The sequence below is a fragment of the Pelecanus crispus genome, chromosome 7 (assembly GCF_030463565.1).
Source record: "Pelecanus crispus isolate bPelCri1 chromosome 7, bPelCri1.pri, whole genome shotgun sequence".
Taxonomy (NCBI): Eukaryota; Metazoa; Chordata; class Aves; order Pelecaniformes; family Pelecanidae; genus Pelecanus; species Pelecanus crispus.
This window is the reverse complement of record NC_134649.1, coordinates 3,533,198-3,555,997: the sequence shown is the minus strand read 5'-3', so window position 1 is coordinate 3,555,997 and position 22,800 is coordinate 3,533,198. Positions and strand designations below refer to the sequence as shown.

General features: G+C 48.0%; 1 protein-coding gene across 1 annotated transcript in view; it reads right to left on the bottom strand.

Annotated features, from left to right (window-relative positions):
• Positions 1-22,800, bottom strand: part of IGDCC4 (immunoglobulin superfamily DCC subclass member 4) — a 96,450-nt gene that overhangs the window by 54,354 nt on the left and 19,296 nt on the right. Inside the window, 1 exon segment of the mRNA XM_075714514.1 lies at positions 6,540-6,869. Within this exon segment, the coding sequence (XP_075570629.1) occupies positions 6,540-6,869 (330 nt within the window).

Genomic DNA, 22,800 nt, shown 5'->3' with positions numbered 1-22,800 from the left:
GAGCCAGCAAAGGCTGAGAGCTCAGTGGGTGCCGAAGGTTCAAGCCTGGCAATGCAGAGCAAACCTTGTTTTGTCCATTAGTGCTTTCTCGTGATAACTCTCGGGGTGGGATTCAGAGGCTGAGCAGCTCAGTCATCTTCCTTTTACAGACTCAGGGTAGGGATAGTGGGAATCGCTGACAACAGGCTGAAAAAAAAAAAAAATCACCTCTGCAAGCTCTGAAAGAAGCAGCAGCCTGCAGCCTCCCCAGTGAAGGAGAGGACAGAGAACATGAACAGGGATCTTTTGTGCACAGAAAGTAACACCAAAGCAAGATAAGAACGGTGGAAAGGTTTCTTTGATGCAGGACCAAACAAGAACCCTGGATCTCAGCACCAGCGAGGCTCGGGCAGAGACAGACTGGCTGGCCAGGCTCGCTGCTGCTCCACAAGCATCCTCTGCATCAGCTTGGGGCCAAGACCACAGCATGCTGTGATCCCTTCTGTTCCTCCTCTCTCATCCCAAGGGGTACCAGGGTGGAAGGGAAAAGGCAGAACATGTCCAGTGCCTACAGCGTGACTCAACTTAGGCTCAGAGCCGTGCTGCAAACAGCTGGCGCTGGGAGGAAAGAAGAGAATCAGCCAGAGCAAGGCAAGTCTGCTGTGGAAGGAGAGGACTGGAAAGCAGGTCCTGCTACTCAGACGCACTGCACAGGCGTGCGTACGGGTCACAGTGAGCGCAAGGCAGGCTCCAACACACTGCTCACCCTAGGGCCACAGGGATCCTTAGGAGGGGCTGTTCCTCCTCCCAGAAACACGTTCTGATGGAAGGGACTACTGCAGAAGTGCTGCAAAGTGAGAGGTTTTCACGTAGGGAGGCAGGGAAAGAAGATGCTTGGGGGGAAAAGGGAAACAAAGATGACAGATACATACTCGACATTATTTCCAACTCCTCAGCTAGGGTTTAGCTTGCAAAGCCATCCCAAGTCACAAAAAACACCTCCCAGCCCTGTTGCACTGATTACTCTGAACACCTTAATAGGCCACTCAGTAAAAATTACCCACTGCAGGTAAGAAGGTGAAGAGCATTACAGCAAATTGCCCTCAGCAACATGCCAAAGCACCAGGCTCCACGCCTTCGGGAATGGAGCACGCAGCTCCCTCCCCGCTGACATGTTAAACCCAGCTGGAGGCAAGCTGTATGTGCCAAGGCTTTTAGCCCTGAGCCCAGGGGTGACTGCAGTATGGTGAAACACAGCACCCTCCCCCTCTCCCAGCAGCCTGATCCGTTCAGGAGGCCGTGAGCTTGGAAAGACTGCCAGCCAGCAACACTACACCCCAGGCAGAAAATGCAGTCTATGCAAGGAATTCAGCCTTCCGAAATGGGCTCGCTGCTCTCTCCCACAGCGCTTTGCCCCCAGACTCTCCGTGTGCTCGTCCCCTTTGTATCTTTTACAATTATTAGTAGGTATTTCTAAGATGGGGGCGACCACAGCCCCCACTGAGCTCACACACACCGCCCAGATGACCTGTCTCTGAACAGCTTACCTCTGAACAGGCTGGGGCGGGGGGTGGAATGGAAACACGCACAGAAAGTCATGGAAGCGATTTGTCACGGCCCGACAGCGTGGTGGAGGCAGAGCCAGCGCAGCGCTCGGTCTGCAGGGCCATATGGCAGCACAGGACCCATGCTGCCCAGCTAACCCGTACAGGGCTTGCTCCTGCCTCTTCACGGATGCCAGTTCCACACCTACTCGAAACGGCACGTGAACGTCATGTGAAAGATGGTCCAGAGCCCGTGCATTCATCTGCTAGAGGCTTCCCTGCCCAGACAGGCTCTGCCTACAGTTGCCGGCCTTCACTCACCTGTGCACCTAATCCACAAAACAAACAGCGGAAAATCTGTAAAATAAATCCTTAAAATAAGAATAAATCCCAGTCTGCCTTTCCTCAAATCCCAGACACGTCGCGTGTCATGGAGGAGAGACGCTCTCCTTGTAGAGAGTGGCTCACGAGAGCCCGTGTGCGTGGATTCCTGCTGTGGCCTGTCCCTCCAGGTGCAGCAACACCCCAAACTTCTCCTGCGCTCGCTGCCAGCAGCCGCAGCCACGCAACGCAGGCCCGTTCCCTCCAGGCACAGCAAATGTCTTCATCTGACAGTCACAATTACTGTAATTTTCTAGAACCTCCTTCGCACAAAATGTTTAAGCTAAATTAACAGCTTTAACAAATCTCCACAAATGTAGTTATTAACAGGTAGAAAGCTACACCTTCCCACAACTAAAATAACACCCCTGGTATTTCCACGTGGGAGTGCGCAGGGCTCGGAGGAACCTGCAAACCTAATTCATCAGCCTGAGCAGCTCTTCACTTAACAGGCACGCTCACCCCAAGAGCCATCACAGGCCCGCTCCTCCCCGTTTGCCACGGCCACTGCTGCCACGAGGTGTGGATGGCGGACTGCGGATGGATCCCCAGCTCAGGGAAGGAAACCAACTGCTGTCCAGAAGCACAGGCTGATAGCAGGGTTAAAGTATCCCACCTGCTGAACAGGTTTTCTTCTGCTGCCCGGTACTGATCAGCAGTGCCCAGGGCAATCAGCACAAAGAATAACTCCATCCACACGTAAACAGCTTTGGCTAGACTACTGTATTCAGTGGCAGGGGGGAAAAAAAAGGGGCCTTTTACAATCCTCATTTGCACCAGCTGAATGCTAATGCAGCAAGGGCTTCTGCCCAACTCACAAAACAAATCGAAGTGAGATGCATTTCATTAATCAATTCCCTCGCCGCTCTCCATTCAGAAATGAACGTTACGTCAGGTGCGTGTGTGTGCCACAGAAGCAGCACTTTCCCCGTGCAGATGGGGATAAAAGGAGACATATGAGTATGCACAAGGAAGGAGTTCACCTGAAATTCCCTGTTTCTGGAAGAAACCCAGAAGGGGATGGAGACACAAGTCACCTATGTATGCTCCTCTAGCAAAATCCAGGGGGAGGGAAGGGCAATTTAAGTCAGCCTCTTGGTTTTGAGATGTCTCCACTGTTCTTGTGAGACACCAAACAATGAACCCAGGTGCATAACAGAGGCAGAAACCATTGCTATCAGGCAAGAGGCACAGTGCAAACTTCAATGCAAGTCACCCCTAAAAGGGAACATATCCTAATTCAGGGTGGCTGGGATAGGGGCAAGAGCAGCCAAATAAATCCTCCTGGATTACTGATGCCTTTTCTACTCCAGGTCTCCCACCTACCCAGACAATATCTGCCTGCAGGATCCCTGACTCCATCTTCACAGCCCTTACTTTCATTATAAATAACCCAGCCACCAAGCCAGGAAACATGAAATTGCTACTCTACCCTTAACTGGTGTAGTGGTGGACTTGGTAGTGTTAGGTTAGTGGTTGGACTGGATGATCTTAAAGCTCTTTTCCAACCTAAACGATTCTCTGATTCACTTAATGAAATACTGGAACCAGCTATTTATCTGGCACTACAAATCACTGAAAGAAGGGAACAGGAAGGATGGGTGACCAGCAATCTGTGGGTGCTGCATGCTAAACATTTTCTGAGCAGAAAAGGAGGACATGTTGCAAAGGTCCAAGATTTTCCCCTGATCTAGCAAAAGCTTCACCTGCCACCAGGAGTGCTGGTTTTCACAGCAGTGCTCACAGACCGAAACACACGCTTGGCCAGACCTGGACCCTGCCTTGGGTACCAGAGGTTAAATACATCACAGGGTAAAGTGGGTGTTAGGACATCCACTCTGCGTCTTCACCTACTGCAGCTCTGAGCAAGTGCAAAAGCACCTTGGCCCCGATAGCGTGCTGCGCAGCTGCATTCGTCAACATTTACATAAGTCACAGTACTACAGAGAAGTGTTACTGTATTTGCATTATTTTCTAACCTCACTTGTTTGGTAGGTCAAGGAATCATTTATTGGCGCTCACACACTTAAAATAGCTCCAGGAGCCATTCCTGAATACAAAGGAATTTTATTCTTGAATGCTGCGCAAAGATTCAGTGGTTCAGATCTTGGAGTGTCCTTCTCAGAGACCGAAAGGAAAAACAGCCTGAAGAGCCCTTTCTTTCATCTCTTCCATTATAAAGAGATATTCACCTCACAAGACAGTCCTGACACCAAGTGGAGCCGCAGACTCTTTGTCGTGTAGACAGCCGCCTGCCCCAGCCTCCGCGCTGCTCTTCACTGTCTGGAGTTTCAAGATTTGCACCACGCTGAGATGGGTAAATTCCGCCTGTGGGAACATCTGAGCAAACCCAGTGGCACCTACTGCATTCACCAGCTACCGAGGGAGCTGCAGCTGCTTGGCTCTACCCTCCTCTCACCACTCCTTGCTCAGCACGGAACTCCCCAAGTCCCCTCCACGCTCCTTCCCAAACTGCGCTGACCATTCACCAGGGAACCCAGAAGAGACCCACGGTGACCTGGAGGTGGCTGACCTGATGTGCACAGCCAAATCCAGTGTGTGAGACCTACAGCTGTCATCCTTCCTGCTCAGGGCTATGACCTCTTCCCTGCAGCTTGCCAGTTGAACTTGCTCTCAGTTCCTTACAAAAGGAGCTTTTCAAAGTTCTTACAAGACCAGACCACTCTGTCACAGCAGGGCAGGCTGGAAAAGTATTTGATCGACTCCTGATCTGCACTGGGCCTAGCTCTTCAGGCCCAGCACCAAGAACTGGGACTGCAGGAGGGGATCCTTCAGATTAGCAAAAAGATGTCAGAGAAGGTTACCCTGCCCTGCCTGCCCGTTTCTGTTCAAACTCTCCCTTTCTGCAGTTCTGCCACTGCCAACACCACTCAAATGCACCATTAGAAATTCAAGGACAAGAACAGCCCAGTAACCTGCATTAGAGAGGAGAGGCAGTGGTGGGGCCAGGAGCTGTCCTGCCCAGCCATGGGAGCCTGGCAAGGTTTGTCAGACACAGAAAGAGATGATGGTAGAAGGCTGCCTGGGAGCACAAGTCCAATGCCATGGTCTAGTTTGGTCTCTGTGGGAGGGGAAGATCTCATTATAAGCATTTCAGACCATGCTGATGCACAAAGATTTCCTTATTCCGGAAGCCCCGAGCACACTGCTCTCTCCTGCTGCATAATGCAGTTGAAAAGCAGGGTGCTGGACATATCCTTCCATGCTGGGACGTGCTCACTGGCACTGAATCATTGTATAATTGTTTTGGCTTACCTGCTTTCCTCCCACACCTGAAATCAGGAACCCTATGCCTTAAGAGAGCATGTTTGGGAACTGACATTCTGTGCGTCTGTCCCTGCTGCGATCCTGGCACCTCCCTTGGCTCCACCAAGCACACAGAGAACCTCAACACTCCTGCTCACTATAGTCACCAGCCTGGGCTCTCATCAGATAAGTTTTGCCAAAATTAAGCTCCTGCTCTTCCGCTACTCACTGTGCTAAAGGCAGAGCTAAGCTTTCCCAAACAAAAGCCATCAGAAGGGGAGACGTCTGACATCCTGTCTGTCAGGACCTCACAGCGCAGAAGATGAAAGATCCCAAGGCCTCCCTTGGTGCATCAGTTCCCAGCTACGTTCACAGTCTTTATCATTTTCATAAGGCCTTATTCAGACACACTAAAGCCATCAAACTCACCAGACATTCCAAATGGGGAGAGCAGTAGGTGCTCCTAGAAGCCTGTTAAAATCTAAGCCAGCTACTGAGAGCAAGGACAAAGGGGAACTTGGACCACCTGAGTACAGCCTGGCTTGTTTCCAGTGCTTTTTGCCCCTCAAGTGACCACCCACGTCCACCTGACTGTCTCTCAGCGATTAACCCTTTTTATCGGTGTATCCACACTCTTCATTCTGGGCAGATCCTGATCTGGACAGAGCTGCAGGCCTCCCACTGCCACCTCTCTGGCGTGGATGGGATAAAGAGCTCAGCGCAGTCGAGCTGGGAGCGCACAGCACACCGATGCAAGCGGCCCCGTCCCAAACACAGCCAGTCCTTCCAGCTGTCCCCACGCAAGTAACGCGGGTGCATTCCTGCACACATCCAGAGGTGACTCATGCAGAGGAAAGGCAACGGGTGCTTTCCCCATCAACTTCCCCATCACCTGGCCCCTTAGCTTCAGCCAGTGCTCCCAGATTTAGGGCAGTGCTCCTTATCTACGTCACTGGGGCAACAAGTCCATTATAGCCATGGCCAGGAGAGCCAGAGCTGTCATAGCCAGACTTCCACAGCCACCTCCCCAGGCAGAGAGTGCAGCACTCAGGGCTGTGAAGTGTCAAGTTCTCTGCAAAAACAAGCAGTCTTTTGGAGAGTGATGAGGGTCCTGTTTTTAATTCATGGCTGATGGCACTTACCTGGGAGAGTTACACAGGATGTTAACAGTGGGATAACAGAAAGACACCACTGCTTATTTGTGGACTGTCCCAAAACCCACCCAGACATCATTAATAGAATTTCGCTTCACAGACACTGTATCGCAAACTCTCTGGGAGGCAGATGGTTTGTATAAACACCAGGAGGAGGGAGGGGAAAAAAAAAAAAAAAGGAAAAGAAAATCAACCGAAAAACCCCAACACTTACTTGAAAATCTGACTGCAGCCGTTTGACTGGTGACAGCCCCTAGGGAGCTGTGAGACACGCAGGAGTAATTACCCTCAGCGCCAGCCCTCTCAGGATATTTACTGTCCTTTGCCACAGCCTGGGATGAGATGAAGAGCGATCCATTCGGAAGCACGTGGAGATGTTCCTGCTCCACTAATGGAAACCCATTCTTCTTCCACGTGATATTGATCACCTGCTCAGCAGGGGCAAGGTTACAGTCCAAAACCACGACTTGGTTTGGCTCCAGTATCACCTTTGCAGGACCAGCACTACAGCTCAGCTCCAGAGAATCCCCTTCCAACAGCCTCCCTGCAAAGAAAAGACAGCGTTGCAGTGGGGGTTGCTTTCCTTGGTTAATCACATCCCAGTTCTACACAGCAAAGGAAGCGTGGCTCTCCATGAATGTGGTTGGAGATAACAGGTGAAATTCAGCCTTGTTAAGTGACCAGCACCTCCCAATACACTTGTGCTCTACATTCTCCATCACGCATCCTCGGTGCTGCAGGCACAACCTGCACCATCTCTGCCACCCCCAACGGTGCCCAGCAGCCACCCCTTCTATCTTGCTTTTTCCATGCTGGATTAAAGCAGAGAAGAACAACTGGAAGAAGGTGAAGAGACAGCAACAGCGGGCACATAAGATGCAGCAAGGGCCCCATACCTCTCCTCTGCCTGCCACAGCTGCCCGTGAGAAGTGAGGGCTCCTCCTCGCCTGCCTGCATACCAGAGCTTCCTTTGAGGCTGACCAACCCCCAGAAGACAGCTAAGCACAAGCAAAGATGTTCAAGCCCGGCTCGGTACCCCAACGCCAGCGATCACAACTTGGTTGGAGCAGTGCTCTCTGCAAGTCCCACTCGCTGCAGTGAGCGATGGTGGAGCACAGTCATGGTCAGAAATCCCAGGCAAGGAAGTAAGCACAGCACTACAGGGGCACAAGCAGCCACAAGGCCAGGCCAAGGCCCCAAGATCCAGTCAGCAAAGCAGCAAACTCCTTCAGAGGAGATGCAGGATGTGTTACAACACCCTCAGGGGGAACTGGCAGTAAGAGCTGGAGCCCAGCTGAGAACCCAGAAAGGCAGCGTGTGCTGCTAACATTCATGTACTGGGAGAGTCATTTCAAAAGGAAAGCCAACAAAAGAATGGCTAAAAATGTGACCTGCTGTCTCTGAGAGTTTTATCCCATATAGCTGAATCCAGAGTGAGAATGGATGGGTGCATTTTCCCCACTAGAAGAGAAAGAATATTCCAGCTGCAAATAGACAGTCACATCATGTCTTACCCAGAACATGCCCTTAGGCAACCTGCCTGCTGCAGCCAGGGGCCAGAGCAGTGACCAGCAGCGAGCTAAGCTGAACAGGTCTTGGTCTGGCCGATTTCCAAACCCACATACTTGTAGGAGAGCTCCACCTCTGAAACAAGGCTCAGCATTTCCTAAAAGAATATTTCCATTAATAAAATGCATTTGCCGTTAGAGTTCTCCAGAGACACTAAGTCAATGTTAGCTGGCAGCGCAGCTTCCACACACCAGCAATTTCAATCTCTGCTGTGCTCAAACCATCACCATCCACTCTTTTTATGGCTCCGCTCCAAATTATTTTGTCACTGCTCCAATCAGAAATGTTTCCTGCCTCTATAACAAGTTTATCAACACTGGATATGAACCACATGGCTCCCTGCCCGTCTCCTATCGCAGAAGGCTACAGATTAATTTTATAGGAATTCAAACACCCTATTAAACCTGCTACTACCTACTGCTGATAGAAGGGCTGCATTTTAAAAGTGTGTGCATTAAGCATGCAATTAGGGGCAATGACACGCAAAATTACACGTGCAGGGAGATGGAATTATCTCAAGGCGTGTGCTGGAAACTGCAGGTGCCCCTGAAAGGAAGGGCCTGACCCTGCCCATGCACAGGGCTGATTCGGTGCCCACCCAAGCCTGTGGGGATGGGAACTCGTCAGGTTTGCCGTCACTGCTGGTTTGCAGAATGACCGCCGAGAACTTGATGTTGGCCAGCTACGTCCCTTCAGTGATGAGAAGGCTACACAAGAATCCTACCCGTCTGCTGCCTGGGGATTGCCATCGTTACAGCACAGAACAGACCCCATCCCGAGCACTGTCACCTTCACTAGGACATTTTAGATGGACAATTTCCCAGCCCCAAAGCCAAAACCGGGCAGGATGCAGAGAGGCCCATTTCACACCATGCTACGCAGCCAGCACAACAGCCAGGCGCTGTACTCCATGACAAAGGGGCAGCTACTGCCAACACAGAGTTGCCTGCAAGTCCCTGGATTTCGGGTTTTCCTGCACGGATGCTTCCACTGTGCTGCTAACTCTCACTCTGCGGGAAGAAGGCACAGGGAGAAGCAGCAGACATCATCGAGCTCCCAACGTGCACACACTGCAATGTAATTTCTGGATTTGTCAGCCAGCACAGCCCTGGCAGGTTCCTTGCTGCCCGGCCCCCTCAGGCCAAGGAACAAACTGAGGAATGCCACTACTCAGGGACTGTCACCAAACGCCCTCCCATAAGGGCAATTCTGCCCGTTCATGTCTCCTGGGGAAGATTAGTCCTTTGAGGATCACAGCAAACTACAAAACTCATTCACTAGAAGTAGACGAACAGGAAGCTGAAAGGCTGCCCCAAATGCTCTGGAAAAACACTTCCACTGGAAGCCTTCCATCCAAGACAGCTGGTATGAAAAAACTGTATGAAATAGGGAGAAAAAAGCAGAGAGCAAGTTACCGGCAAACACATGTGCAGAAGGTGACATGGCCGAACACAGGAGAGGGTTAACAGTCTGCGGCTGTGGAAAACTCAGCTGAGCCAAGGACAGGAGGCACACTCGGAGCCTCAACACTGTCGTGAGAGCCCCCATCCATGGAGGAGCAGCAATCCAGACACTTCCCTGAAGGGATCTCCTCGGAGCAGCTGCTCCTGGCAGCACGTCACACGGGGCGTAGCCTGTGTGTATACACCACCTCCAGGGAGGTAGGGCTGCTAAGGCAAAGGCTGAGGCATGTGATGCAAAGCTTAGTTCAAAAGATGTTGAAACTTTGTTGGCTAAAGTCTTAATCCTCTGCCTTTCCTTAAATTTTTTGTCTTTAGAAGCACAAGTAGAACTGAGGAGACAAGGAATTAACGCAGGTCACGACCCTCAACCAATGGCTCGGGCTTTCTCTTTGCATCCTTCCCCTCGACTCCTCCTTTACACGTCACTGCCGGCAGCGACACATCAACATGCCTTGGACAACTCTTCTGCAGCACCAGCATGACGGGCACCAACGCTGCCTGTGCCTACTCTTACCCTCCTTCAACACTGACCCTCCCGTACCGCAGCAGGGCTGGGTGGGCACAGCAATGGGGAATCAGCTGGCTCTGCATGCCAGGCACCCCACATGCCCCCTGCCACCGCGCACACGGGCAGGCCTCCTGCCTCCAGGCTCTCCACGGGCTCCTGCTCCATGCCAGGCGCTCCTGTTCATCACCCAGGGAAACAGCCCATATCTCTGTCCTATTTTCTCTTTTCTTCAGACAGCAATTTAAATGGCATTTTGCTGAAAATATTCCTCCTCTTCAAAAGGTGAAGCGCAAGGGGACAGCTGGCTGGCTCAGGCAGCCAGGAATAGAGCAGAGATCTGCAGTGCAGCTTCCCACGCCAGCACAGGTCGGGAAGAAGCGATTATCAGCCTCTCAAACTTCAATCCCTTAAAAATTAACTCAACCTGCTTGCAGCAGAGTAAGTACAGACAGCTCCATACTTTGCACCACAGCAGAAGTAGTATTTGCTTTTTAAAAACATGTGATCATGTTGCTATACCCCTAAATATCACCCAGCTCTTTTCCCCAAAGTCATAACCTACGTGGATTCAAGCTTCTGGTTGGTATGTTAGAGAAAAAACGGCCAGTTACAAAACTCAGTGCTGGAATGAACACACCATCCCTGGAAGTATTCAAAAAATGGGCAGACGTGGCACTCTGGGACATGGTTTAGTGGGCATGGGGGTGTTGGGTTGATGGTTGGACTGATGATCTTAGAGATCCTTTCCAACCTTAATGATTACTAGTTTTTACTTTCATTATAAATAATCCAGCCACCAAGCCAGGAAACATGAAATTCTTACTCTACCCTTAAATTTGTTTAGTGGTGGACTTGGTAGTGTTAGGTTAATGAATTGGACTGGATGATCTTAAAGGTCTTTTCCAACCTCAACGATTCTATGATTCTACTGCAGAGCTCACACATGCCAAGCCTGACAGCCTGGCTCAGGTCTCTCTCTGGTATACCACGAGAGGAAAAACGACCATTGGAAGGAAATGCATTTGAAACTGGACTTCACAGGCCACAACCCAGAAGCATGCTCACCGAGGAACACACTAACACCAGGAGCGCAGGATCCTCCTCCACGAGCAACCGGAGTGGTCTGTTTCTATCATCAATATTTGGTGTGCTTGCTGAGCTGGTCATGACAATACCATCTCGCTGGATTTTGACAGGAGGAGGTTGCCTTCTTTCGTGCCTTCACACCAATAAACACATGACTGCACATCTTTAAAGAGCAATAGTCACTCCTTTCCTGGAAACCTGTTCCAACCGCATAATCTACCCAGTAACAGCAGAAACCATTCACAAGCAACCAACCTCCAAGGTATCAGTATGTTTCTACTTGCAAGTGTCTACTGCATCGCCAAGCAATGCAGGCTCCACGTGACGGTGAGAGCTCATGACCGTGCTCAAACCACTGCCCTTTATTTCAGGAGCATCAAAAATGTTTCTAGACCAAAAAGCCAAATAAAAACCCACATGTACTCACAACCCTCAGGGCTCAAACTGAGCACCTGGCAGAAGACCATGACAAGGCCAAACACATGTGAGAACCCATCGCTGTCTGTCACTTAACACAGCCTGGGGAGGCTTCCAGCTGGGCAAATGAACTCCTCAACTGACACCAGGCTGCTCTAGTAGGTAAGCAGAGACCTGCCCTGAATCATCCAGCCCTCTTTCCTCCCCCTTTAGGCCCAAAATACTGCAAATTTGGGGGGACAGGCCCTTTACACCTGCAGAGATTGGAGCAGCCAGAGCCCAGGACCTGCGCTTGGCATTGCAAAAAGGCCCACTATGACTCTTGTCCTAAGATGTTCAAAGAACTGTATAAACACTCCCTGATTAAGAAAAAAATACCTTCCAGGCTCTGGAAACGTAGGAGGAGGTCTGGTTCAAAACACCGCGCTAAATTAGCAAGCCTGACAATGAGATAAAAGCCCCTTCAAGGGAAAGGATCAGAAGAGAGTAAAATTACTCCAAGTGAGATCAAAGACAAATGAAATCAGGAATGTTAAGTGCTTACAGAAGCCGCCGACTATTTCCAACCTCCATTCTTCACCGTGTAGTGACAGAAATGGATACGACCCTTTTTAAACACACAGCCACGCACTCGCGCAGCCTCCTGCTCACCTTCACCCTCCTACCTGCCGGAGGTCATGCTGTAATGGATGTAGTGAAGACTACCCAGAACAGCCGCTTGCCTCACGCAGCAAATACAGCTACTCCAACAGACATCGATAATCACACGGAGGTGGGTTTCTGAGTCAGAAGCCAGAAGGTTTTTCCACATATCAGTTCAAGGCAGGTGTCTCACCTACAGATCTGCGCTTTGGAGCTGGAGAGCTTTTTGCCTTTGGCTTCTCCTGGATGTATCTTCAAGCATCAAAGCCCAGCAGAACTGGAAGCTTTCAGCTCACAGATCTCTAAATTGAGGCCAGGGAGCCCTGTACAGCGTTGCCCTACAGTGTGCAACATCACACGTACATTCAAAGCAGGCTTTTACATCACAGCACACAAACCCACCTGTCTACCAACTACCCAGAAGCAACCCAACACAACTGAGAACATCTCAAAATACTTCTCTGAGGGAAAAGGGGCCAAAAGCAGAGTGGTGGGTTGCAAGGAGAGAGGAACAGTGTAGTCTGGGCCAGTCCAGTCCCAGGTAACCAGCAGAGTTCATACTAAACTCCACTAAGCCCAGCAAACTGCTGAGCTATTCCAAGGCGGACCATAGCAGCTTTGAGATTATAAATGTATGAGCAAATACACACTTACAGATAGATACATACCACATAGATGTGGATTCCTATACATAGAGTTCTGGGGGAATGCAGATGTATTCAAATGTAGAGCATGCCTTGAAATGGAGGGTCTTTGATGCAGCAAGTTAAAAGCATTTAATTCCCATGAAAATTATATTTTCTGACCCAGGCTCTGCAGCAGTATCTTACCCTCTCCTGTGTTGCTAAGCCCTAGGCTACATTATGCACAAAAACAGCCCAGGAGAAAAATGTTCTTTTTCTCCCATCTATTTCCTCACATCCATCAGCCATCCACCTCCAGTGTCCAGGCCCAGTGAAGTAAATTAAAAAGTCTCCTGCTGAGTGGCATAAAAACCAGGGCGTTTTGGATGAACAAAGATTGTAAAATCTTCAAGGCACAAAGCTGTCCTCTGCCCTCCATGGGAGCACAGCCCCTGCCAGCAGCCCACTTGATTCCAGATCCAAAGCGGGTACCTGAAAATCCACTTTAAACCAGCCAACGTCTCCCTTCCCAAATCGCGTATCTCGACGTACAGCCAAAACCACTCCTATCATCTCCTCTCCCTGACATCAGATGGAGGCAGGAATAGCGCAACTTACCACTGAGCAAAGGGGAAAAAATGAATTCACTTGGGTTTGCAATTTCAAAACTACAGGTGACCAGGTGAAGTGTGAGCTAGCAACACAGCGAGGTTTGACAGATTCCTGACAACGCAATTACTTGGTCAGAGGCAAGGCCCTCAGAGCAGAGTTTCCACATCCAAGACCCGCAATACTCCAAGCCCATAGATGTGTTGGGAACTTGCACTCCACGGCTGAGAACAGCACAAAACCCCGCTTGTCTCCTTGTACACAGGGTTATTTCCCTTCCCTGGGATTTAACCACTTAAATCGAGGAGGAAAGAGCTAGACAAGGGAGATGCTTGTTCTGGTGAAATTTTGGCTATCAGCAGTAAACATGTCCTTGAGCTCTGTTACACAGCACAAGCAAATAAAAGGTTACTGTTCAACAGGAGACAAATGGCTTTGTTCGGAGGAGGATGAGTTGTGTTTTAGTAATTACTTTAAAAACAAAACATAGAGGCATAAACCAAAAGGATGCATTTCTGTGCACTGGCGTATCTGTGCTTCCTTTTTTCTTTTGTACAGCACCTAGCACAGCTAGAATCAGTTGATCCACAACCCCTGAGTAAGGTCCATGAGTAAGCTCACTGCCAGCTCCCGAATGGCACATCACCACGTGGACACACAGCTCTGCCACGCCGGTTCAGACGAACGCGTATGTCCCAGCTCCAAATGCAGCACTACCATAAACTCAGCAGATAAACCCACCCCAGCTACACAGCACAGCTCAGGCTCTTCTCCGGCTGTCGTGGGGAGCCCCAACAGCTCCCCATCACGGCCACAACCTTGTCACCAACCAAGTCACCACCCAAAGGGGCTGTCCTAAAGGCAGACAGAAAGGTAGCATTTGAGGGAGATGCAGTATCTTCTCTTCGACAAGCTGATTCAGCTCGGGGGAGACAGAGAGATTTAGGCACATACGAGATCCCGAGGCACAATCATTCCTACAAACCCCAGCCCATTCCTACAAACACCCAGCCCAGCAATTACAAGGCTTAGACCTTCACTTGAAGGCAGGGGAGGCCCATCTTTAGCACAGCTGAGTGAGGCCCCAGGATCAACCCAAGGACAGGACCCAATTCAAAGCAGCTAAACCACCGACAGCTTCCAGTGCCCTTACGCAAAAACCCTTAAACACTTCCAGCCCGAAAGAAATAAAGTTGCACTGAGCCAGACAGGACCTGTTACAGCCCAGGCCTTGGGAGATTAATACTTCACAGAGAGCAAAGTACAAGGGTTTCTAATCTGACACACTTCCAGAGCTGACATCACTTCTAGTTCTTGGCAGCTGGAGATTTTCCTGGGGAGCCGCTGTTGTGCTGCAGGTCCCACAGCCTGGAGCCTGGCCAGCGCGTTTCCTATTCCACACACATCTGGCACTTTGGAACTGGCTTGTGCACCTTGCAGAGCCCCAGCCAAAGAAAACCTTCCCGGGAGCAAGGAAGGCGGCTCAGATGAGGCAAGCAGAACGCTCGGTCATCGTGTGTGTTCTGCGGGATATCAGGCGGTAAGAGGAAAGGGCTTCTTTCTCCCCTCCACATCCCACAGGAGGTGGCAGGAATTCAAACTGCAGTTGAGCCTCTGCACTGTCGCCTGTCTTAATTTATGTATTTATTTTGGATGCTGAACTCGTGGAACTCAACAGCACAATTAATCTCATTTAATAGGGAGTGAACAGCACTGAAGAAAAACTTGAGTTACTACTTCCAAAGGGTTTTCCTACCTCTCAGCAAGCCAACTACTGTGCCATTGTTCTGCTCAATGTAACCTTCTGCTGATGCTCTTCAGACACTCTTAGAGCCATAGAAAATCTTTACATTCTCATTGTCTAATTCAAAGAGCGACTATACTTCAGTGTGTCCCCATTAAATCACCACAAAGCCCTCTTTCTTCTTGGAAACTTTATGCATTGACAATTAAAAGTCAATAGCTTGGTTTCAGCCTGTTTTTAGGGCAACTGCACTTGGCAAGTGGTGACCCAGAAAGAAATCTGGATGGAGGTCTCTGACAAAGCCTGCATTCTGGGTGCTCAGCAACATCAGCACTGAAAGCAGAACCAGAGGAGCTCTGGGGTCGGAGCACCTGACTGCCATGATTTCTACAGAACAGCAGGCTGAAAGAAGAGCTGCACCCTTGTGCATCAGGTCTTCAGCCTCCCCATGGCACAATAAAACAGAAAACATTCCTCCACTCAATCATAACGAGGCCTGTGAGATGGAGGGGTCAAGATCCCTACATTCCCTTCCCAGTTACCAGATGTTACTGGAACTTTCCACCTTGTAATGGCAACACGAACAAGCTAAGAATAAGAAAGTTACACCTTCAGCCTCCATTTAGTCTCTCTGAAATAGAAGGCTCCTAAAACTATCTCCAGGGCTGCTGGAAAGACCATTTTATTAACACTTGATATCCACACATAGCAGAGCGGTTCCAGTACTGAGCAGCGCTCGCCAGTGGGAAGCAGACCTTATGCTAATTCTGCATATAAGCAAGCTAGATGGTTTATTTAATAATGCAGTGTCTCCCACTGCTGCAGGAATATTTACCCAGCTGGCAGCAAGGGACTCTCAGATCATCCCCTGTCACTACGCAGATCCCAGCCTTTCATGAGCAGCTGGGTGCCGGTCCAGCACTGCGTGCAGCAGGAAAATGCACTCCGAGACAGTCACATCGTCCCTGCATCAAGGGGTAGGGTACGATGCCATGCCGGGAGTGATCCCCTCGCCGCAGGAAAGGAGTGCACAGCATCATGGTCAGTCCCCAGCTTGGGCTTGGGAGCGCAGTAGGGCCCCTCGTGTCCCGGTACACATCAGGACCCAGGACGAGCACTGGCAGGGCAAGCTCTGCTCCATCCACACACAGTCCAGTGGAAATGCCCTGGAGCGGACTGCTGCGCACAGGCTGGGCCATCCCATAGCCTAGGCCAGTCTCAACAGCTACAGACAGCTCCAGAACTGCATTTTAGATGGAAATACTTTGTAATACGCTCTCACAGAGTGATATGCATTGCTCTAAAGCTTTAGGAGTGTCATGGTCCAGACACCCTTCTGAGCAAAGCATCACATGGAGCAAACGTACTTGAGCCCTCCCAACTGCGTCTGTCCAAGCAGGTGAGCGCTGCATCCCTGGAAAAGTCAAAAGGGAGCCCCATTACTGCTACAAGACCAGTCGAGGGACTATGCTGCCAACACAAAAACACCCTCTTCCTACAGCTCTGCTTCATTTAATTATAAAGATCTTTGCATCTAACAAATCTTTATGAGGCTTTGTGGCTTTGGGACATCGATCCAACCCATTCATTTCATGGTGGTCCATTATTATATTTTTATATATATACAAAGCCCTTCCATTTAAAAGTTAAATTAATCATAATTTATTGATTTATTGTAGCATGCTCCAAATTCAACTCTCCCTGAAGAATGATGCTGGACAAGAGCCTCTTTTCTTTGTTCTGTTCAAACCCCCAGTTAAAAACGAGAGCAGAAGGGATGGCATGAAAGAATCATTCTCTAAAACACATGCACTGCCACATCACTGTTTACAGGCCACACCTGAAAAGCTTGATATTATCTAAAGCTGTAATTAAGGTTAATAGGTTAATGACTAGACTTACTTAGATAAAAGCAAAGGCTGCCAAAGCCTTGGGTAAATTAATATCTTTGTGTATAAACATAACATACCAGGCATCAAGGAAATAAAACAGCTGAAAAGGTCTCCATCTAAGTAGTTTTAAAGACACTTCTGACACTCCTAATGCTAAAACCAACTGCAGCTGCTCATTTCAGCCACCAACCCATGGTTGATGTAACCCTGGAGACTCCAACTTGGTAAAGTATCAACTGATTTCTAGGCAGGACTAAATGCTCTCATGCTTCTGTACAAGCACCAGGTTTGCCCAAGCATCTTATCTGTATCTGTAGATGATGCCTACCAGATGGGGATAAACACAAAACCAGCTCTCAGGATTGAGTTCCGTTTCATCGAGATGTGTGTTATTCTGATGTATCCCCTGCAAACAAATGGTCCAGCAAGATGAAACAATCAATAGCAGTAATAATTTATTCATCATGTTGAATTGTCAATTGCAATCATAACGGTGAAGTGCTTGACTCCTTCACGAAGGTTAAGCCTTTGTATTTTCTCCTCTCTGACCCCAGAAAGGCTTCTGAAACAGCAACTGAAGTCTAGAGCAGGCCAAAATCTAGACTTGTTAAACTCGGCCTTTTTCAGGTCTTCTCCCCAGTGTGTCTCACACTACTGAGTGCAGAACAGGGAGAGCTTTCCCTGTGTACAGCACCAGCCTCCCTTGCATTGAAGGATGCTTATTTAAAGTGCCAAAGTGACTTAAACACTAAAATCACTGCAAACCTCTTCACAATCCCCCATGCTGCCCGACCCAGGGAGGGCTGAGCTGTTTCTGTCCCTTTCCCACCTGCTCCACGCCAAGCACACAGCACACTGAACTTCAGGCTTTGCTCTACAAACATCTCTGAGGAAGCCTCCATCTTCTAGCCGTCACCTTTGCCTTCTTAAAAAGCCAATGAGGAGCAGCTGAGACAATCTCTGCAGAAGCTGCTGCAAGCACAGGATGCAGGGGAAACTCAGGACAGAGCCTTGGGTTTGCATTCATAAATTTACAGTGTAGAGGCATATTAAAATTACAAGCTTGAACAAGCGCACTGGAACAATAACACATCAGAGTCCTGTAATTGGGCCCTGAAATACACTTAGTGGAAAATACAGACCAGCTGCAATGTTGGAAATGCTCCTAATGCAATCCAAGGTAATTATTGGTAACAGACCATCAAACAAGTGCATTAATATGCTCTGATCAGAGAGAGAATCAGATGGACAGTCTGGCACAGCAGCTTGTACCTGCAAATTATGTAAATGACTTGAAAGAGCAAAGCCCCAAAGCCCTAGAAACACTAACTCTAATGAAAGTTATTAAATGCTATTTTTGTTATCTGCTGGTGTTAACATTAGAAGGCCCATTTGCCGCGGCGACTGTAATTTTGCTGCTGAGCAGTGGTCTGAGCTGAATAAGCCTGATATTTGCCATTTTAAAGTACTACATCATGCTAAAATGTCTGGCTTAGATTTGCATGATTTCACAGGCAACCTTTAAACACATAACTACTTCCTGCATTTTTCACTGATGTTGGAAAGGAAACCCAGTCATTTTGCTTTTGTTCGAAGCAGAAGTTCCTGATTTTATTTCATGCATCATATACACATGTTTGATCTGCAAACAACACAGGAAAGTCTGAAACAAGATCTCCTATTACAATGTTACCTATTTTTGCACTTGAACAATTTAAGTTTAGCATATTTTTAGGATATACTTTCATCTCTCCATGCCTGAGAAAGCTAAAAGTAAGCAATATGATACATGCTTTAGTATTATGCCTTTTGAGAACAGTCACTTAACTAGAAACTAATATTACGAAATAAAATACACAACGGTCCTTCACCTGTGGGCTACAGTTAAAACTCTGTGTATATTTTGTAGCTCTTTTCCCCTCAGTTAGTGGCTTTGTATATTCCAAAGATACAAATAGAAACACATTAAATTGAATAACGCTCAGCTCCAACAGTGAATATTTCACCTGTCAATTCCTCACCACCCTACAGAGGGCAAAAGAAAAAAAGAAAAAAAAAAAAGGCACCACACCCAATTTCAAACCTTGGAAAAAGTCAATGCACAGAGGAATGAAACAGTGTCCCCACTGCAGGTCTGAAAGTAGGAACCAAACTTCCCAGCAAATAAATCCCATCCTCTCTACCAGACAATTCTTCAGCCTTTGCAACTCAAACTTTTATATGCAAAACGCAGCATCAAAACTGACAGAGCATATCCTGCCCCTCCCTCGTTTCAGAGGCCTCCAGAAGCTTGGGCCACGCTTTGTAATTTCCAAAGAAAGACACCACCTGTAATTTTATTTCCACATTGCAAGGCTGTTGAAACGGGGATGGAAAGCCACCCTGGCTGAGTGGGTAAATATTAACCCTGTGATAAGCAGCCTGAGGTTGCAATGCGGGGATGGCTGCTTGGGCTGTCCTTAACAAGATGGACACACTTCCAGCTTTAAGGGAGGACCCAAAAACTCATCCACCTCCGAGGCACAGGCTCACACCTGATGAGAGCCAGCACCATCCCCAGTGGATTTCATGGCCTGGTTCATTGTCCATTTTGCTTCCCAGCAGGTCAGCCGCGTCGCGTGCCACCAAGCACAGCAAGCAAATTCGGCAGCAAAGGACAGAGGAAGAGCGTGTTACAGGGAAAGGAGGGGGAGAGCCCTTTGACTCTGCCCTTGCTTGGGTATATGAGGCCTGTGCTTCCAAGCGTCAGCTTGGCCCAACAGCCCTAAATCACCCACCATGGCAATATGCAAAGAAGGCAGGCGATGACAACAGCTGCTCTAATTTATTAGTTGTCTCTGTTCATGCTCACCAACACTGCAGTAGGATGCACTGCTCCGTTTGCAACCAGACGGAAACGAGTGTGACTCGAGGCAATGGGAGAAACACTTCTCCATCACGTGTACTTTCCCCTTCACAGGCTCTGCTTCCAGTTGTCTTGCCTGTCATTAAAAGGAACTTACAACACGCCACTGAATGATATACTGTAATCAATACAAATAGCCATGAGAGCCCCTGAAAAGGATGTGGAAATACAGCTCAGCAGCAATATTTATGAGCGCAGGATACCGCAGACCAGAACAGTCCCAACTCTCCCGAGTATTTCCACTATTTACACTGAGATCAGAAAATTAAAATGATATTTTACGCTTAATGGTTCGAACAAGTCCTGTGAAGTCCTTCTCTCAGTCCCATTTACAACACAAACACCAATGACAGAGCAGCAGATGGTCAGAAACACTCCCCTAGAATATTCAGGCGATCCAACTTGAATCTGTGCCCAAATCATTTAACTTTAATGGATTCTTTCATTAACAACCAAAGAAAGGGAATATGGTTGCCAGGACATTAAAATCACTTTTTCAATTATACTGTTATAAAATCGAACAAATTAGCTGTAATTCTTAGCTGAAGCCTAAATGGAAGCATGACTTTATGAAAGAAATGAAAATTGATTTGGATTAGTGGGCATCAAGGGCTTTTTAAAAATTAACAAGATTCTTATGACTTCATAGCATGGATGGATTAGCTGGAGGTTTCACTGCCCTGCGTTTGCTACCTGCCAAAGCATGGCAGCTGGCTTCACAGCATTTGTTACAGCGGGTTTTAATTAGACTAAGGGAAGAGGATGCAAGGATTGAAGCTGGAAACAAAGTTCTGGAGAAGCCGGGTGGTGTCTGAATTCACCTTTTGGACCCTGCCCAGCAGGGTCCTGGCAAAAACCAGGGAAATCAGAACCTCTAAGCTTTAGCAGGACTGCAGGCTCCATTATTCTGCTTGCAGTGGTCTTGCTCGAAGATCAAGGCAAAACTGCACTGGATGTTTCACAAACACGAAATGAAAATCAAGCCCAAGATGCTTGCTGCAAAGAGCGTGCAACCCTAATGAGGGCTATTTAAAAAAAACAACCAAACAAAACCAAAACACAGCAACAACAAACAAACAAAAAACCCAAAAAACCTAAACCAGGTAAGGGTAACAATGGAAGCAACAGAAAGCAATTCATAAAGGACACAGAAGCTGTAACATTGGCCACCAGATGCAATGTAACTACAACACAGAGCAATGGGGTCACACCAGGATGGAAGAAAAATGGCCTTTATATTGTGTAATATGAGTTTAATGAAAGAGACATTCACTGAATACAACTCACATTGATCTTACAGACCAGGAAGCCAGATGTATTTTAGGGAGCCATCCCCCTGCCAGGGAAGGTAGTAATTTGGAACTGCTGCCCATTAAAAAAAAAAAAAAAAACAAACAAAACAGACTGAAAGCCAAGCTGGAGACTTTTATACCTGCACTGAACAAAGCCTTTTTTAAATTTATTTATTTTTAAAAAAAGGCACTGCAGGGAACAATCCTGTTTTGACCCCTGCGAGACGGACGGGATGTTCTAGCGCACATGCTCCACCCCAAACATCTCCAGGATGATGCACTGCCGAGAGCACCTGCCAGCTGGCAGAACTGGCCTCTCTGCAAGGTAAATGCAGCACAACATTTCAAAACCATTTTCACGAAATCTTGCAACACAAAGCACTTTAGATGACTCCCCTTTATGAGTCAGCATTTCACATTTAGTTATTTCTACTCCTTATTGCAACACAGTAGTTGACAATTTGCATCAGTAAAAGCTGGCTTGAAAAGCTAACCTTTCTTTGCACGATCCCGAATATTACTTCTCTGCCATAACCATGCTGGTTTGTCACCCTGTATCTGGGTTTCAGATATGCCACAGGGTACTATTTTCCAATAAACTAAGAAGAGCTGTACCCTTTGAGCCAAGCTTTGTACTGTAATTGCTGTGGGTCTCCATGTGATTGCTAGCAGTTTTTATATTTAAGAAAACAGGAGAACACATTTTAATCCAGAACCTTTTGAGCTCCACGTGTCTTAGTTCTTTTAATGATCTAAAAATCTGGGCATCCTCTGGTTTTCTGTAATAACTAACAGCAAGATTTGGCCCAGCAGGCTAGCAACTATATAGACAAACACAACACACACAACCAAGAGCTTGATCTCATCTAAGGTAGGGATCTGAAAAGCCTGGAGTTAGAGTGCTTTAAGAAAGGACACCCCCAGATAAGGCTATCACTGACAGCGATCCTTCTGCAAGGCAAAGCAGAATGGGCTTCTCCAAACTGACACTTTAGGCTGAAGGTGACTTAAGCAATGTCCTTTTACTTCTGCATCACTGCAATAGCATAGGAGCACACACACATCAAATTACTGTGCTTCTGCTGAATGGCAGCAAATGCCAGGGTAGGGAACAGTAATTTCCAGCTAAAAAGCATAGGAACTTCCTGACCCAAACTGCCTGACCGAACCACCCAGCAGAGATAAACACATTCAACTGTACCTGTGAAATCTGGCCTCCAGGCTCACACTACTCCCAGGCAGAAGCAGGCAGAAAACTGGCATTTCTCAGCACACTGTACACACAGCAGCACCTTCCTGTCCATCAACTGTGATTTAAAAGTACCTATGGGGACTTCTGAATATCCATTTTGACTATTGTCTATGAGAAGCAGCTTATTATTATCATAATTATTAGTAACAATTATACAACTATTATATATGTTAATATATGTCAACAGAATAAGAATATTAATGTATTCTCTACAGGGTATTCCACAGACTTAATGACATCTAGTAATGAGCCTAACCTCTCTGACATCTTGCTGATACTTATTTCTAAGCAAGCTGCTAAATTCAGCGTGCATCTGCTCAAGCAGTGCACTGGCTTCCAACTAACTCAATACCTGTAGGTCAAAAGGACACGAAGGCTGATGAACAGAGGTTTGTGCCTTGCTCAGGGGCAGTGATGGAGGAGGGAGACACGCACTTGCTCCTGCTACCTGTGTTATCAAGCTAGTACCCTCT